Consider the following 19,117-nt stretch of genomic DNA (forward strand, 5'->3'; position numbering starts at 1 on the left):
CGAACAGTAGGGGCGAGATGTTGGCGGATCAAATAGAAGAAACGACGTTCTGCACAATAAACGGAGACGCCCCCACACGTATGGTAGGAAGCTGTCAAAGTTCGCCGAATATATCAATCGTGAGCGCAGAACTCGTAAACTGTGTCAACTGGCAGCCGATGGTAACATTGGCATCCGACCACCTGCCTATACTTATTTCGCTCGAGCGTACCGCCGACTTCATCGTCACAGAAAAACGCACTTTCATAAACTTTAAAAAAGGAAAGTGGGACGAATACAAATCCTTTACGGACAACCGCTTTGCTGCCCTCCCTATTCCGACTGATACCCGCCAAGGGGAGCGTGCTTTCCGCAAGGTTATTGAATCCGCCTCCGCTCGTTTCATTACCGTCGGTAGAATTCCCGAAATTCGGCCCCACTTTCCGGCGGAGGCCGCAAATTTAGCAAAAGAATGTGACCTTATAAGACAGCTCGATCCCGGCGACCCCCAAATAAGGGATATAAACCAACGCATCAGATTGCTTGTGGATGAACACAAGCGGGCGAAGTGGGAGTAGCACCTAAGCGGTTGTAACCTCTCTGCCGGTGTAGGTAAACTTTGGTCCACCGTAAAGACCCTATCGAATCCGTCTAGGCACAATGACGAAGTTTCCATCGCCGTTGGCGATAAAGTGTTGTCGGATGCGAAAAAATGCGCGAGCGCTTTCTGCCGACAATATATAATGCATTCTATGGTCGACAAAGATAGACGGAGGGCCAACAGACACGCACATAAAACATCAAAGCCAAGAAGAATTAATAAGGGGTGCCACAGTGTGGTGTCCTATCCCCACTTTTGTTTAATTTCTACATATCTAAGCTACCTTCGCCACCAAAAGGAGTTACTATCGTTTCCTACGCCGATGACTGCACAATAATGGCCACAAGCCCAGGCCCACAGATCGATGAGCTCTGCAACAGATTAAACGGCTACCTCCCTGATCTCGTTTTTTCGCCTCGCGAAACCTGGCATTATCACCGACTAAATCCTCTGCGACCTTATTTACAACACGGACGTCCATTTTGAACAGCCACGTCGATCGCACTACGCAACAAATTAAATGGGGTTAGCACCACCACCGCGCTAAATGCCATCAGCACCCAGATAAATTGCTGTTTAAATCAAAACCCCGCCATAGAACAGTACTCGTTGCGCTGAACCTATCAAAAGATTTCGATACGGTCAACCATGGCCTTCTCTGGGTGGTCGGCAGGCATCGGTGCAATTTAGAAATGAAACATCAAAACCAAGAAAAATTAAACAAGGGGTGCCACAGGGTGGTGTCCTATCCCCACTTTTGACGTTTAATTTCTACATATCTAAGCTACCATCGCCACCAGGAGTTACTATCATTTCCTACGCCGATGACTGCACAATAATGGCCACTGGCCCAGGCCCACAGATCGATGAGCTTTGCCTGGCATTGCCGAAACCTGGCATTATCACCGACTAAATCCTCCGCGACCTTATTTACAACATGGACGTCCCAAATGTTGACCATTTTGAACATCCACGTCGATGGCACTACGCTACCGACTGTCCTACACCCCAAAATCTTGGGTGTGACGTTTGATCAGGATCTACATTTTGGTGAGCATGCAGCCGCAATTGTACCGAAAATCCAGAGCCGTAATAAAATCCTTAAATCCCTTGCTGGCAGTACTTGGGGAAAAGACAAAGAAACGCTCATTACCACATACAAAGCAATTGGCCAGCCGATTGCATGCTACGCGTCCTCTATATGGTCGCCAAGCCTAAAAATTACCCACTGGAAGAAGCTACAGGCCTGCCAAAATATTGCTCTCAGAACCGCTACGGGCTGTCTTCTTATGTCCCCAGAACATCATCTACATAATGAGGCGAGAATACTCCCCATCAGGGAGAGAAATGAGATGCTAACCAAACAGTTCCTGTTGAATACCCAGAAACCTGAGCATCCCAACAGACATCTGATTGATGAACCAACACCGGCTAGGGGCTTAAGGAGTAATCTCCGTAAGAATTATGAGGAAATACGGCACCTGAGAACTCAGCCGTATGAAGCAAAGAAACATAAGCAGGTCCCTGTTGAACTCCACAAACAGGCGTCGGACCTTTATGCCAGGAATTGCCCGGTGAATCCAGTACTCAAAGAACAGTACCCAAAACTTGCGGAAGAGGAACGCATACTCCCCAGGGAAACGCGAGTCACTCTAGCTCAACTTCGTTCTGGATACTGTAACAGGTTAAACTCTTACCTATCCAGAATCAACCCCGATGTACAAACTGTATGCCCCGCTTGCAATGTGTCTCCACATGACACAAACCATCTCTTTAATTGTAATGTGGAACCAACGCCTCTAACACCCCTTTCATTATGGTCCACCCCTGTTTAAACAGCAAGTTTCCTTGGACTCCCGTTAGGGGTTAGGTTCGAAGCCACTCTGGAGTAAGTGCATGAGGGACAATCCCTCCGCAAGGAGCTACTCCTGAAAATTTTTGAACAATCTGCGAGATTTTGAGGCATAACCCCGGATCTTTCCGAAATGGCCAAAACGTTTATTTCCTTAAATACATACAAACAAAGCTTTTTAAAGTAAGAACACCGGCGTACGCCGGCGCCCCGACCGCGCCTGCGTATGTAGCTGGTAACCAAGCATGAGATACAACTATTCTCGAACACATTTTCGGGAAATGACTAGACCTTAGGAGAAATGTGTGAACGAGAAAACAGAGTGTAAAAGCAACGCAAGGTGAGGAACAACGAATCAGTTTGAATTAAACACGTTATTAGTTGTGAAGTGAAGTACTACTCCCAAAGTAGTCTAATAAAGACCATTTTGCAATACTGAATATTGTAGTTCTTTATTCGGCAGTTCAGCGATTCGAAAGTTAGCAGACGGTGTATAATAACCAGGATTTTCCAAAATTCGTTACAATATAATAGATTCCTGGTTTTTGTGAATAAATTTTCATCGCGTAGCTGTCGGCTCAGGAATACTGTACCAAACTGCATACTTAGTACAAACTACTTTGATTGTTCTCATTAGAAATAGACAACCCAGTATTTAAATTTTTGGCCATGTTTCGGCAATTCCGTTTATTGATATTTTATGTATTCAAGAAGAAACAAAAGATTACAAATAATATATACTTCAAAATGTAATTAATAACAAAATGTTCTTTATTTTTCTGTTTATTGTTTGTATAAAGTAGATATATATATATACATGTATGTATGTGTTTTAAATGTGGGGCCAATTTTGGGCCAATTAGTTATGTTTTAATCCAAAAGCGTTTATTTATCACTTAAAATTTGAATAAACGCAAAAATGGCATGTCCACGTCCATGACACGTCCCCTCCTCATTCACACGCACACATATATGAAAGCTTAGCAAACAAAAAAAAATTACTCTACACAACAATCATCAATTACTATGTTAAAATAGTTAAGTAATTCAAAACCAAACTAAGCTAAAATGAAAAAAAAAAAAATTTAACTAAAAATCCCAATATTTAATTTTAATGCTTTGTAGCTCTTTTGTCAAATGCTGTGTATGGGGCATTCTATGTTAATCACACCACTTTCCTTTGTTATACTCTTTGATTTTAAATATTTTCCATCGACAATGTGCTACATAAGTTTCGAGCGCTACAGTTTTTTGCGTTAAAAATCAATGAAAAATAATCGAAATTTCGAGCAAACCGCTATTTTTCAAGGTTTGCACTGGCTGGCAGTTTATGTGCCATTTAGCGTGAACGATATAACGGTCCCAGAAAGCATCAGTTACTTAATTAAAGCACTTAGAGAGTGTGAAAATAAATACATTTTGGTTTGAATAATCAGTTCAGACACAACTCAATGAACAGAATTTTTTTGATACTGTGCTATGCTGAAAGTAACACCATAAGATTACTCTAGCAGAAAGAAAGTCTTTCAAAGTCGAAACATTCGTCACCGTGAAAGTAGCATACTTAGGATCAGCAATTTGACTTAAAACCCAAGACCTAGAAGTTTATGGTTTGCGCAACGTTTCGGATCAATACCCGACGACAAAGCAGTGATTCAAGGGGTTGATAAGCGCAATACAAATCTTTATAGCTTCCGCAACCCAATTAAAACCTCACCTACACGAGGGGAATCCTGTTACAAATATGATTGTTTCATACACATATTAAGCCGGCGAGGCTCTGGCGACCCCAAGGCCCTGGGGAGTGCTATCGAGTTGATGGTCCTTTGCCGGATGCAGATCTGGTACGCTCCGGTACCAAGCCCGACCATCTCAGGAACGATTTGTTATGACCACATGCGACCTTCAAGGCCATATCGCCCCCTACATCCGTGAGGAGTTCGGGGTTGCAAGAGCCTCGGCTGTTAATGAAACAGGATTCGCCACGGATAGGTGAAGTTGACAATTGGGTCTGGAGAAGGTATGTATTGCGCTGGCAACCTGAAAGGGCTGCGCTACACAAACCCCTTGAATCCGGTATTTTAGTCGCCTCTTACGACAGGCATACCTACCGCGGGTATATTCTAACCCCCTAACTCGGGGGGGGTAGATGACCTAGAAGGTTTAATGTGGTCATGTTAACCGTTCCCGAGATGGCCGAGCTAGTACCTTAATGGTGCTTTGTTACCGTAACGTACCCAAAACCTACGGGAGTGTCGTTATCGTTAATACAACAACACAAATCCGGAAGAGGAACATCTACATACATCGATAACACTGCCCCAAAACCTTCGGGGAATGTCTTTATCGCCAATAAATCAGAAAAAAACGCAAGAAATTGGACAGCGGTATTTCACATGGTTTTTGCTTGCACAATGAAAAATAAATATTGCATTCAAAGTCCGGCTGATTCATCAACCAAAGTACGAAATACATATGTACGGCCGGCAGTAAACGATGTCTATAACAAAAATATATATAAGAAAATTATAACCATATCCGTAAGTAATGAGTTACAGTCTAAGTTGTCTCTTTTGTAGTGAACTTTTTCTTGTATACACTTTTAACATATGTTTAAAACGAAGGCTAGTTTTTTTTCTATAATCTCCCAATATAAACATCCTTTTTACTACCAGCGTTTTATATATATGTACATATATGCTAGGACGATCGTTATAAATCAAATTTTTGATTTTTTACAGTCCCACCCTTTAAACGAGAAGCCACACATATTTTGGTCCCGATTGGAAACGGCTAAAGCGTGTTGCTCAGGGGTTACACTTCAGTTTACACACTATGAAACTCAATAAATAACATATGAATTTTAACCACTTTGCGATGCCCCTTAACATTAATACCGATTTTGGGTATTAGAAAATACGAAAGTTGATTTTCATGTTTTGAGTCTCCATAGATATAGAGAAATATTATCTAGAAAAAAATTATAATAATTTATAAAGTTTTTGACCTTGGTATTAACGTTTGAAGCAGTAAGACTGAAAAAATATCAGAAATTCATATATATATATAAACGTCAATACGAAACTTATGCTGGGGCCAAATCGTAACATCCGTGATCGATAACTCGTCACGTAAAAATATGATTTTCGGATTAACATACGTGAAAGTACTACTTCGATTGTAATTTTGGATCGCAACATACGCGGCGAGTGACTGAGCGTACACGTTACGTTCCACTTTCCTTCGAACACAAACTGGCGATCGTATACACACAAATTTCATTTAAAATGTAAGAAAATTGTTAAAATTGATGAATAAATAAAATGTAATAACAAATTTAAAACTGTTATTATAAAGAAAGGTTGAAATCATCCAAGCTTAATCCAAGCCAAGAGGAAATATTGCCGGAATCATGGCAAGACACCCGCTTTAGTATCGGCTTGCTTCAAATTTAACTTCTCCAGAAAGTAACTAAAAGCTTCTTAAGATAAGCGCAATCTCTTTAAGAAACTGCAATAATTTTTTTCTACAAAGGTATAATACATAAATTATATGCTTGCGCCTTGGTCTATAAGTCCAAAGGATTACTGCACTCTGTTAACCGCCTTTGGAATATGTTTTCATCGCCTTCGCTATTACTGGAGCTCAAACAAAACAATAAAATTTGATCCATCGCAGTTATTTACTTTTTTTTATGTTTTGGCAACCAATTTTACAGTTCAAAATCTATTGTGAGCTAAAAATACAATCCAACCTAATGTGGATCGTAGTATTTATTGTGAATTGAAAATAAATTACGCTCCGTTTGCTATCGTATGTTATAATCCCATTTCGTTTATGAGTTTGACGTATCACGTAATTTGCTTTCGTATATTTGTCGATCCGTGATCGTATGTTACGATTCGGGACCTGGTATTCGCATTCGATTCTTTCTCCCATAAACTTGTGATCTCAAATTATAGATTCTTTGATTTTAACAAACGTTTGGCAATTTATAAATATTTTTTTTTTATATATATGATAACTTCGATTAGGAATAGCAAAATTGGCAAAGATTTCACAGAAAGATGTGGTCGAATTGACAGGAATACCCCATATACGTATGTATATACATGCATGATCAAATGTATGAGGTATGCATGAAGTGCATACCCAGATATGTATGTATAAGTATATTTGCTTATATACACCTATAAATACATACATATATTCATAATTAATATTCATTTCTTTTCCTTTATATCAATTTTCTTTATTATTGTTTTACGTACGTCTGCCACCTACTAACCGCATATTAAATATTCCAATTTCGATTACATAATCGAACAAAGTCCAGATGTTTCGACGCCGCACTGCAGCTTTTTCGTTTTAGTAAGTTTAGCATTCTTTAACGCTGGTTTTAATTCATATGTCATTGTTTCCTCTTCTTGCGGTTTTGGCGCCGGTTGAGACGGCGGCAGTGGTGGCGTTGTCGTTGTCGGTGGTCGTTGACGTTTTGCAGTAGACGACATCGTCGATGCTAGTGTATTGTGTGACGAAGACGTGGATGGAGGGAAATAGCGTGGCGTTGTGGATGAATTGCCATAGCTTCCAATAACTGATATCGTACTTACATTTGATTCCTCATTTACAACGGTAGTGGTACGCACCGCAGTAGTGCCCCCACCACACAATACTGGTATTGTGGACACAACACTTATGGCCGAAATATTGCTATATAATGGCGTTGTTGTTGTATCACCGTTTGTATTGTCATTACTGTCGCCTAATCTGCTTGGACTACTATTACCCATTGTATTACTGTTATTATTGTTGTTATTATTATTATTATTACTACTACTACTACTCTTAGCAATATTTATTTTAATTTTGTTAACTAAACTAGCCAATGGTATCGCAGGTGCAGGGCCTACAGTCGATAGATTATGTTCATCTTCGGTGACTGTATTGCCATCTATGGATGCATTCAAATCAATGGACGTTGTAGCCGTTGCTGTATTCGTAGCTGAATTCTCTGCAAATTCTGTACTATCGACTTGTACAATCGATTGTGAAGAAGGTGGCCGCTCAGTAGTTGGCGACATACGCGACGTTGATGATGTTATCGTTTGAGTTTGTGTCTCTTCTGCAAGGAAAGAAACATTTGGTGCTAGTTATATTTCTTATGTTTTTATACATTGCTTTATTAATTTAAGCGTAGTTCGATAAATATCGAGTTCCAACCGCAATTACGCCATGGGCAAAAATATCGATTTTTTTATGTTCGATAATTATCTATGATTTAAAAATCTCAAAAAAAAGTCAATACTGTAGACTGTGGGCACAATTTTTCTTTTCTGAAAAAAATTGTGGCATAGGGTTACTCCTACCCCAGAAAATTGTCTACTTGTATAGTGCGTGAAAAGAACATAAATTGCTAGCCCGCTGATTTTCACAAATGCGCTTTCATAATTGTTTAGCAATTATAATTATTGCCTCTATTTGTGAAGTTGCGAAAATAAATTGTCACAATCAGCTGATTTAACAGTGTTACACTGCCACACCGTTATTCTATGCAGGGTAAAAGGTTTGCGTTGCGAAGCTCTGGCAACCCTAAGCTCCTCATGGAACTTGAGGTGGGGAGGGAGGGATGGCCTGAAGGTTTAATGTGGCCATATAAATCGTCCCCGAGATGGTCGGGCTAGCACCTTAATCATGCTGTGTTACCGGAGCGTACCTGATCTGTATCCGGCAAAGGACCATCACATCGATAACACTCCCCAAAGTCTTCGGGGAATAACCTTATCGCTAAACAACAACAACAGAAGGTAAAAATTTGACAAAAGAACGAAATACCCCGTAAAGTCGTTGCCTGGTTTTTTTAGAATAGGCATGACGTGGCTGAATGTGTTTGTAACAGTTCAACCATCGTAGGAGCGTGGGTTCAAATCCCTCTCCTGGGAGGGAAGAAGATATTTACAAGGCATAATCGAAACAGCTGTCGCCTTGTCCGCACTGATGTCATGTTGGATAAATTTTTCCCAAATTATTAAATAAAAATGTCTTCAAATAAATGTTTTCATACATTTAAAAGCAAAGAGGGCAATTCCCGCTTACTTCATTAAAGTTGAACAAAATGTTTTTACAACCCTTGCGCGGGTACTTTTTCCAGAAACACGCTAAAGTGAAGATGAAACTTGAGTCATTTTATCATCAGCGAGGATGGTTTCTATACATCGATGTTTTGCGGATAAGACTCAATAGCCGTGTTTCTTTTTACATGTTTTTCAGTGTGAGTTTAAACTAAAGTTAAAGTTGACTAATTTAACCTTGCCACTTCGGCCGCTTAAACTGCGCAGTAAAACTTTCTTATCGAACAAAGTGGCAAGGTTAAACTCTAGTCAACTTTGACTGTCAAACGCACTGGAAAACCGGGTCTTAAGGCCAAATTAAACTTCCTTAACCCTAACGCCATAGTCGTAACCATACCCATATCCATCTCCAATGTGATCGATTAATGGTGCCTTAACTTAAAAATTGTCAAAATTTCATAAAAATGAAGAAAACGCAAAAAATTACAAACATATTACACAAAAAATAAGTCTCTTAGTCATAACGTATCTAAAACAATGAATAAAATCTACAAAAAGTTATTAAATTCACCAACTCAAATATTTTTAGGTTATGGATATGGCGAGAAACCAAAAACCAATTGGTTGGCTATGGTATGGTTATGGCGTTAGCGTTATGGTATGGCACCATTAATCGATTACATTGATTTCCATAAGGTAGGTTTGATCAGCTATTTGATCTGGTTATGGTTTTATGGTTATAAGTCACCATTAATTGGCCTTTTAGATAATGTATAGGAGACCCATATATGGGCAATTATTGAAGACGTGCGGCAGGGGTAAATAAAACTCGCAACAAAACGGGTTGTTCTGAATAGCGAAGACACGCACCTCTGTTGGTCATTGTGTATAACTTATAGCTGAATTGGTTGCGATGAATAGTATACTCACACCATTTTCGGTAATAGAAGTGGAGAAGAATGTAGAGATAAAATAGAGACTTTTTTCTATTGCAACTGAATATAATTTTCTGCGCAAGAATTTCGTAAGTGTAGATAAATTTACACACTTAAGGGGCTTGGCTTCCCCGAAAGCGGTGCCACTATATAGCGGCCGTTACATAGCGGTAGATGTCATAGTCAAAAACATTGTAACGTAAAAGAAATTATGTGGAAACTAAGAAAACGGTAAAGTTCACCGTAACGTAATGTAGCGGCAGTGCACTAAATATTACGGCCGTCATGACGGTAGAAACTCGTTCATCAAAGTTTTTTCTCACCGCTTTACTGAAAGCGGTAAATATGTTTGTCAAATATCTGAAAAATTAACAAAAATTCTGACTTCAAATTTATTTTTGAAAATCTATTAAAAAATAAAAACATAAACCCAAGGAAAAAGAAGTAAAAAAGTAGGTTAGGTTGAACTGGCCGGTCAATAAAACCCTCACATAGACTGAATGTATCCATAGTGTTACCAGAGTTTGTTTGACGATCAAACGGAAGAACCCCAATCAGGTGCCAGGACATATGTTATAGAATAACTCCGTCCTCTTGGCAAATACTAGCAGTTTTCTAGGACCCAGCTTGATTGCTGCCTCGAGATCTGGCAATTCTGCCGCCCCTAAAGCTGGAGCCTAGACCTGGCGAGCACAGAACACGAACGCAGAACGTGCTCAACCATTTCTTCCTGCAGCTCACACTTCCTACACTTGCTGTTACTGACGAGGCCTAACTTATAAGCATGTGACGCCAGAAGGCAGTGTCCAGTCTGTATGCCTATCGTGAGCCTTAAGTCTTCTCTCTTCAGAGTAAGTAAAAAAGTAGAAATATCATCATTGAAATCGGCTTCCAGCGGTGCCGCTAATGACGGTGAGTATAGCGAGCGTTCTTTAGCGGTCGTAATAAAGCGGTACCGTTTTTCGAGGAAACCAAGCCGTTAGCAGTCGATATAAAGTTTAAGTGCTTATTTATATACATGTAAAAAATAGCTAATATGTGGTAGAAAAGCGAATAGTTTTTTATTTTTATTTTTTTGTACTTACCACTACTCTGTATAGATATTTCTTCATCAGCCGGTACTAATACAGTGCCTACATCTTCAAAACCATCATCTTCATCATCATCGTCCTTAGGTTCTTCTTTGATTTTAATATTTTTAAATGACATTTGTGTTGTTTCGTCAGTACCAGGCTGTTCCTTCTCTTCGTACCCATCCAAATCCGTAAATGGAATGTTAGGCTCCTGTATTTCAACATCAGATCCAGCGGCATCTGCATCTGTTGCTTTTTCTTCATTATCTTCTTTATCGATATCAATAGTTTCTTTTTCCACATTTTGTGGCACAACTTCCGATTCATCATCATCTTCAATTTCGGTCACGGAAGGTTCCTCATTGGGCAAAACGATAACATCATCGTCATCATCTTCCATTATAATTGTAGAGGTTTCCATTGGGTTTCCTTCAATTAAATTTACAAGAAAAATATTTACACATGTGGACTTATAAGTATGAAAGTAGAAAATTTGGGGCCAGTATCTGTTGATTATTAATCATACATGTGCCAGTGAGTGGGTGGGTGAAAGTATCTAAGGGGTGGATGTATATAAAGCATTGGCGTCACACAGACACTATAAGTACTACCAAAAAGCAGAAAAACGTGCATCGGTGGGCCATTGTGAGAATCAGCGAAGCCATTCGCACACCTAATCTGCAAAATTGGAAGGATATGACTTTGAAAATTAGCTGGGCTCTTGTATTATATTCTTTGCTGGACATCTGTCCGTAAGCTATCGGCGAACTGAAGCCACATGTATAGAACATGCGCTTTTAAAAAAATTGGGTTCGCCGTCAATTGTCGGAAATAGGTTTGGTTCAACCACGAAAATAGATGTTCCGTATATTTCTATTACTGGATACCTTCTTATTGCCTAATCAGCAGATCGTCCATATATATGAACTTACCATTACTGTGCTCATCTCCCTCGATCTTAATTATAACAACGTCATCAGTATTTGTTTCATCTTCAGGTGCTTCAACCTTTTCCTTTTCATCTTTTTCCTGCTCTTTGGATAGAAGTGAGGCCTGAAATTAAAAAAAAATATATATTTTAATGCGACAAGCTTCAAGCAAAAAAATAATAATTACCTTGTAATCTTCATAGCATAATGGATGATATATTTTGTCCTCAACCCTGGTTGCATTACGCAAATGCCAATCCTCAGTTTCTTCATTGTAGAATTGGTCAAATTTCTCGTGACACATATCACAGGCACGATCAACATCATCCGGCAAAGCCGGACAACTAAGTGACGCAGGGGAATTTAGCCATTTTTGATTTGAGGTGTCATCACATGCATCAATATCTGTTTGTTGAGTTTCAAAGAAATTCTTTTCACGTTCTTCCAAATCTTCGATCTCCTCATATTGCACCCAATCAGCTAAATCATAATACCATTTACGTGAATGTGCTTTACGCGATAAATCTCGTTCGCGCCGATTTTGACGAAAATGCCAATCTAAATGTTGGCTATATTTGATAGTCTGCTCGGGTGGAAAGCGTACACCACAACTACTGCATTGCATACCCGAAAAAAGTGTATATACGATGGCAGTTTGACGAGTTTTAACCGTTTCCGGTTTGGCTAAATCAATTGGACGTACCGCAATTGGTTGTGGTGGCTCCTCTTCAATGGCGAGAGCTGATGGTAATATGCCAGCATCCTTATTGCTAGACACCGCAACGGTGTTAGCACCAGCGCCGGTGGCACCGCTGCCACCATTACCACTCCCACCACCACCTAATATACCAGATGACACTAACTTCTGGAATAGCTCATCAATATTAATTTTATTTAATGCAGTTGCAGAGAATATTGGTATAGCTGAATCACCGCTAATCGCTGTACCGACCACTTGCGGTTCACCCGCAACTTGCTCACCACTGTTGCCTTCAGGTGTTTTAATTACGATTTCTAATTTTACATCAGTGGGATTGGCATCCGATTTTTCTTCAACTTTTACATCAGCTGTAGCGTTATCTTCAATTGTTTTATCATCTACCACTTCATCCTTTTTAATATCACTCGGCAGTACATTCTTTAATGGTTCCTCTTTTTTTGTTGGTAAAACTGCTGGTACAATCGGCTCCACTGCAGGCGGTTCCGCTTTCACATAAACCATATTTTTAATTATAATTTGTCCTGCCTTTAAGCCTTGCGGCAGTGCACCAAAACGGATGAAATAACTAACACCGCCGAGAACATAGCTTTTTGGTAAGCCACCATATTCAACCTTGGCAGGTTCGCCATCCAACAATACTGTTAATAAATTATCAGCGAATTGTACAGTATGATTTTGATTGCCCAATTTAAAGCTTTGCGGTTTTGCATCCAAAAATAACGGTATTACAATATGCGCATCCACAATCATATTGATTTTACCAACGACCAAATCGCGTCGCAAAGCACCAATATTAACTTGTGGCGGAGGACCTTCAGCCTTAAGTATATGCATTCTATTTTGTATAGGAATTGATACGGGCGGGCCACCAAAATAAATCTCATACCAGTGCTCATCAATGTATAGTTCGCGCGATGGAAAACCAAAGCGTAAGCGATGCAGTTGTCCATTAATGCTAAATGCTTTATAATCATCGTTGAATTTTAGTAGAATTGGCGCTTCATCATCTATAATGATTGAACGTTGCCCTGCTTGAAAACCAATTTCGCGTGGTTGATCTAATTCCATGAATACAATTGCTACTTGATCATAAATTCGTATTTCCTTTGATAAGCCATCAATGGTTATGGTACGCACTAAATCGGCTTGTGGATTATCTATGGAATTGCAGGGTTTCGGTAAGCTGGGCGCAAGTGGTATAATTGGCATTACTGGTGGTGCAGGAGGTGGTGGCGGTACGCTGCTACGTATCATTTGAGCTGGATTTACAAATGGAGCACCTGGTGGCATTACTGGTGGCATTTGTATTTGCCAAGGTAATTGTGGTGGCATAGCGGGCATTAATGGAGGCGGCGGGGCACCATGAAAACCACCAACACCTCCTACACTATGGTGTGGGCGCAACATATTTCCGGCACCCATTTGCCATGGTTTGGGTTGTGCTGCATTTGCAATAGCTGCGACAGCCGTAGCTCCATCTACAATTACTTTATCACCCCATTTCGATGGCTTTTGACGTTTTTCTCTTTGTGGCTTGGCGCGTGTTGTTGTTGACGAGACATTAGGCATCATATCCGTATTATCATTACTACGTTCATCATAAATTGGCGATCTAGTAGTAGTACTGTCCGCTGCTGATTTAGAGTCTTTAGATGAATGTCTCATCAATTTCGGTATACGCTTCTTAAGCACCGCCTCCCGTACTGCAGCCCCACGTAGCTCTTGTTCGTCTATTTCCTCATTATCCTCCAAGTTCTTTCTCTTCGAATGCGTTACACTGCCACTGCTACCAGCACTACTACCCAAAGATTCACGCTTCTTCGCTTCCTTCAATTTGCTTGTCTCATTTATGGACATCACTTTTTGCATGAGGTTCTTGTATTGATCTTGATTTATTGATTTGTTTTCGAGTAACTCTTGTGCCTGCGCTACAATCGTACGTATTTTTTCATCATTCGCATCCTGCGAGTCATCGTTCAACTGTGCATCCGATAACTTTAGACGTTGTGTCATGTCTTTATTCGATTTTTCTGCAAATTGTTAGGCATTAAAGTGATATTTCAATATAAATACGTAGACAGTGATTAAAAAGGAGAACCAGGAACAACCAACGCAGAAAGGCGAAGACTAAGCCTTGGAATATTACTCTGAAGAATTTTTTGAAGGTTTAATTATGAGGTGTGCGGCATTGCTCCGGCCCAAAAATTATTGATATCAGGACCCGCCGGTGACAGCAGGGTAAAAAGTAGGCCTGCCTTGGAGCGTTCAAATGGTCTAAATTATGGAGAATGCTGAACAGAGTCAAATGTTTAAGCGCTAGAATGGGTTTGGTTTTACTCTACACTGGCAGCACACGGTAAGGTGTGTTTGAATACTCGAGTATACATTGCCTTTTACCTAAATATAGACATGCAGCTAACGCGTACAGCAAGAAATTATAGTCAGACGTATACGTATTGTGAGGAATATTCACATCACTAAGTGATACTAGCATCCCTAATCCGATACTAAGCAGCCACTCGTATGTACGTAAACAAATCAATCATCATCTACACACATACATACAAGGAGAGATACTCATAAACACATGTAATCATCAGCCGAAGTAGTACTCACATATACACACGCATATGGCTATGCGAGAGGCTATAAACTACAAATACACACGCATATAGCTGGTAACCAAGTAGCAGATTCTAGAAGAAGCGTATAGAAATTTGGAGAAATATGCGGACAAGGCAACAGAGAGTATAAAAGCAGAGCAAGCTGAGTAGTCAGTAATCAGTTTGATTTAAACACGCTATCAGTTGCGAAGTGAAGTATAATTGCGCTACTCCCAAAGTAATGTAATAAAGACCATTTTGCATTACTGAATATTGGAGTTATTTATTCGACAATTTAGCGTTTCGAACGTTTGCATAAGGTGGAAAATAAGCGGAGTTTCCCAAAATTCGCTACAGTATTTACGATTGATTTCACATTATTTTTGCAATCGTATCTTCGGTCGACAGGTAATAAAAGACGAAGAAACCCAGTAATACATAAAATATGTCCATGTGCCGATCAGATACATTCAACAATTGTCAGTTCGTCGCCGAACATGTGTCCAGCAGACTCCATTTAACACCGGATTGCAGTAGGCCGACTATGCAGGAAGTTTGGTCAAAGCGTCGGGTCTGTCTACCTAGCTAATCTGTTCTACAAAAGATATGTATAACTTGGCACGCGAAGGAAATCATTTAATTTATAATGAGATATGATGTGCTCATATCCGTAGATCGGCCGTCCAGTTGCACGCGGCACTAATTATTGTTGACTGCCTACATCGAAAGCTCCCTCCTAACACTTCTAGAAGTGTAAGCCATTTACTTTCACCACTAGCTGGACAGAAGGAACTCCGCACGCCTGGCGCCACGTCACTCTGTAAAGCATCGATGTGCCCACTTGTGTGCCTTTCCGCAAATTAAAATCACATATTTTACTAAACTTTCTAAAGCGATCTCTTTATACTTTTTTGATCTCTTTATTTTCGCTGTTAGATACGTAGGTCTTTTCCCACAGAAAAGACATCATCTGAACGTCTATTCGTGGATCGGATGTTATTGTTCAAACAGGATTTAAGGAAAAATAACAGCCTTAGTGGTGAAATATTCGGTATGTAGAACCGGATGCTGTGGGAGTGGGCAATAAAAGTACTTACCTGGCTTATTGAATTTGCTATATTTGGTTGCTTTGGCCAGTTTGGCGCGCACATCATCCAGATTTGAAGATTTCTTTGAAATATTCGACGATTTTGGGGCTTTTGATGTCTTGAAAGAAAAAAAAAAAACCATTACTTTATGATTTTTGTTTCTCAATATAAGGTTTTGTTTCTTGCTCTTACCTTCAAATTATTCCAACTCTCTGCATTCTCATCATCTCTTATAAATGGAGGTGGTGGGGGCGTGGGAGATTTGCTACCATCACGGTTTGTCTGAAGTTGTTGTTGCTGTGCAGCTAAAATCTGTGGTGGTATGCCAGTACGCAAGTCGACATCTTCATCGCCAAATAATCTATTGTACGAAAAATTCAAACAAATATTAAAAATTCGATTTAGAAAAAATAACAGTGTTGTGCTAAACATTAGCAATGTCATATATTGACAAAATAAAAATATACATCGCAATTATCACGGATGTCAGTTTTCAGACTTTTGTAAACGGATTTTCAGTGACAACAAGTTTCTCATGGAAGTAGGGGGTGGGGGATGGACTAAAAGGTTTAATGGGGTCATATTAAATCGTTCTCGAGATGGTCGGGCTTGTATATTAATGGTGCTTGTTACCAGAACTATATCGGGCAAAGGACCATCAACACCGATAACACACCCCAAAACTTTCGGGGAGTGTTTCTATAGATACAACAACAACAAGTAAAGAACTCTCTCGACAAAAGTCAAGCTCTACAAGTCACTTATAGTAGCTGTCCAGCCTTATGGTGCAGGACGCTGACGACTGTGGGTATTCATGAGAAGATTTAGGACCCTCTAAGCGTTGGCGGCATCTTCCAAGTTTAACGTATTAAAATTCAGTATAATATAAGTTCGCGTCAAGCATATTGTGCGAAAGATTGAAGCACGCCGTGAATCGGCTGATTGGACCTACCAGATTTTCACTATGCGCCAAATCTTGAAAAAAAACGCGAACAAAGAATTTGCACATATCACGTCTTCGTCGATTTTAAAGCTGCCTTCGACAGTACGAAAAGGAGATGCCTGAAGGCCCCTATGTGGAAATTTGGTTTTCCCGCGAAGGTTATAAGGCTGTCCAAAATGACGTTGAGCAACACCATTAGTTTAGTGAAATTTGGGAAGGACCTCTCCGAGCCATTCGAAGATAAAAAAGGGTTCAAAAAGGGCGTCCTCCTCCTCCTAACGTGCGATTTCTTTAATTTTATGCTGGAGAAAATTATACAAGCTGGGAAACTCAAAAAATAATATTCTATAAAAGCAATTGCTGGCTTATGCTGACGACATTGATATAATCGGCCTGAACTGGAAAAAGAAGCGAAATAAATAGGTTTGAAGGACCCAATAGACATCTGATTGAAGAGAACACGCCTCACGAAAACTTAAAGAGTAATCTTCGTAAGCAATATAGAAAAATTCGGCACTCAAGAAGACAGCCGTGTGAAGAAAATTAGCACAAAAAGACCCTCAGAGACATCCACAAAAAGTATGCAAATTACCATGCCACCAAGCGAATTAAAACGCAGCGGCTGCGCTGGCTAGGCCATGTTATGCAAATGAAAGATGACGCCCCGTCCAAAAGTATTTCTATCGGAACCCGCCTATGGAAACGGAGGTAGAGGGCGGCCCCCATTGCGCTGGAAGGACCAGATGGAAAACGATTTAAACTCCTTTGGTGTGACCAATTGGCGCCGGTTGGCAGAGAGAAGAAACGGCTATAATCGTTTAAATGGTTAAGCGCCAATTAAGTAAGTAAGCTGTTAAAATGGGGCAGTACTTACGAAAAGCTTCTTATCTGAACAATCGGTTGTGGGGGATATACGCTATATATACGACCAATCTCATCCATTTTTTCAGACAACAATATGTGCAATATACGAAAGCTCATGGTGGAGTTTGAAGCTTCAATCTGATAAATTGAGGAAGATATAACAAAAATCCTCTTTTCTGAAAAATCGGTTGTATGGAGGATATATGCTATAGCGGTCCGAGGGACCAGTTTGCATAAAAACATACACGCGGACATGGCTAAATCAACTCAACTCTTTTTTATCCTGATCATTTCGGTATACTTATTGGTGGGTCTATCTATTTTCCTTTAAGGACTTACAATTTTGAGATTCGTGACGAAGTTAATAAATATACCATTTCATTGTCATGAAAGGTATAACAAATTTTTAAAAATGTGTGAGTTTTTAACTCCTCATGTCAGTTTAACTCTGAGCTAAAAAATTAACTGGTCGTTCTGCAAGTGGGCCTAAAATGAGTAAAGACGAAAATAAATGATAAAATTTGTTAATAATTTTAACTATTGTTTTCGTGTTCCCAGTTGTAATAAACAAAAAAAAAAAACAAGTAAAGGTGTCTAAGTTCGGGTGTAACGGAACATTATATACTCAGCGTGAGCTTCAATTGCACATTTCATTTCAGATAAATTACTTTTCTACATAACACGTGGCAACGACCGTTTAAAAAAAAACGTCTCCCCATTTACTCTTACAATAAAACTTGATAAGTGAAATATCATTGATTCGAAAATATTTTTTGCTAAGTTATAACTTATTAATCTAGTCTACAACCCTTTTAAAAATCTTTTATATAAAAGTGGGCGTGGTCTTTAACCGATCCCCTCCATTTTTACTAGAAATATTTTCTACCATAGGGAAAATTTGTTTACCCAATTTTATAACAATCCGTTAATTTTTCTTCGAGTTATGGCTCCCGAAACATAGAAAATTGCTTAGCCATAAAAGGGGCGGTGCCACGCGCATTTTCTAAAATTTGAAGTTTTTCCTATTTATTGTTATAAATACACTTGTGAAATGAAATACCATTGATATAAAGCTCTTTTTTGCAAAGATATAGCTTATTTTATTCGTCCACGACCCTTTTAAAAATCTTTTATATAAAAGTGGGCGTGGTCCTTAACCGATTTCGTTAATTTTTCTTCAAAGCATTCCTTATAGTAAAGGCAACCTCTTTGCCGAATTTTGTTACGATAGGTTTAATGATTTTTGATTAATAATATTTGTAAAATTGATTTTATCACAAGTGGGCGGTGCCACGCCCATTTAAAATTTTTTTTTTCAAATTGTTATCAAGAGTCTCAATATCAGTCCACACGTCAAATTTCAACATTCTAGGTGTATTATTTACTAAATAATCAGGTTTTTTGTGTTTTCCAAAATGTTATATATATAAAAAGTGGGCGTGGTTATCATCCGATATC

The 19,117-nt window shown here is 39.4% G+C and overlaps 1 protein-coding gene across 2 annotated transcripts in view; it reads right to left on the reverse strand.

The window, feature by feature from the left end:
* Positions 1 to 3,180: 3,180 nt before the first annotated feature.
* The window catches only part of Pcf11 (Pcf11 cleavage and polyadenylation factor subunit), a 118,024-nt gene continuing 102,087 nt past the window's right edge, over positions 3,181 to 19,117 (reverse strand). For both annotated transcript variants that reach the window (XM_067772299.1, XM_067772298.1), the window contains exons 8-13: positions 16,045 to 16,213; positions 15,862 to 15,970; positions 11,628 to 14,191; positions 11,444 to 11,564; positions 10,524 to 10,940; positions 3,181 to 7,557 (exon numbers count right to left, since the gene is read on the reverse strand). In XM_067772299.1, the coding sequence (XP_067628400.1) occupies positions 6,746 to 7,557; positions 10,524 to 10,940; positions 11,444 to 11,564; positions 11,628 to 14,191; positions 15,862 to 15,970; positions 16,045 to 16,213 (4,192 nt within the window). In that variant the 3' untranslated portion in view covers positions 3,181 to 6,745. The remainder of the gene's footprint in view (positions 7,558 to 10,523; positions 10,941 to 11,443; positions 11,565 to 11,627; positions 14,192 to 15,861; positions 15,971 to 16,044; positions 16,214 to 19,117) is intronic.

Source organism: Eurosta solidaginis, chromosome 3 (assembly GCF_040869045.1).
Source record: "Eurosta solidaginis isolate ZX-2024a chromosome 3, ASM4086904v1, whole genome shotgun sequence".
NCBI lineage: Eukaryota > Metazoa > Arthropoda > Insecta > Diptera > Tephritidae > Eurosta > Eurosta solidaginis.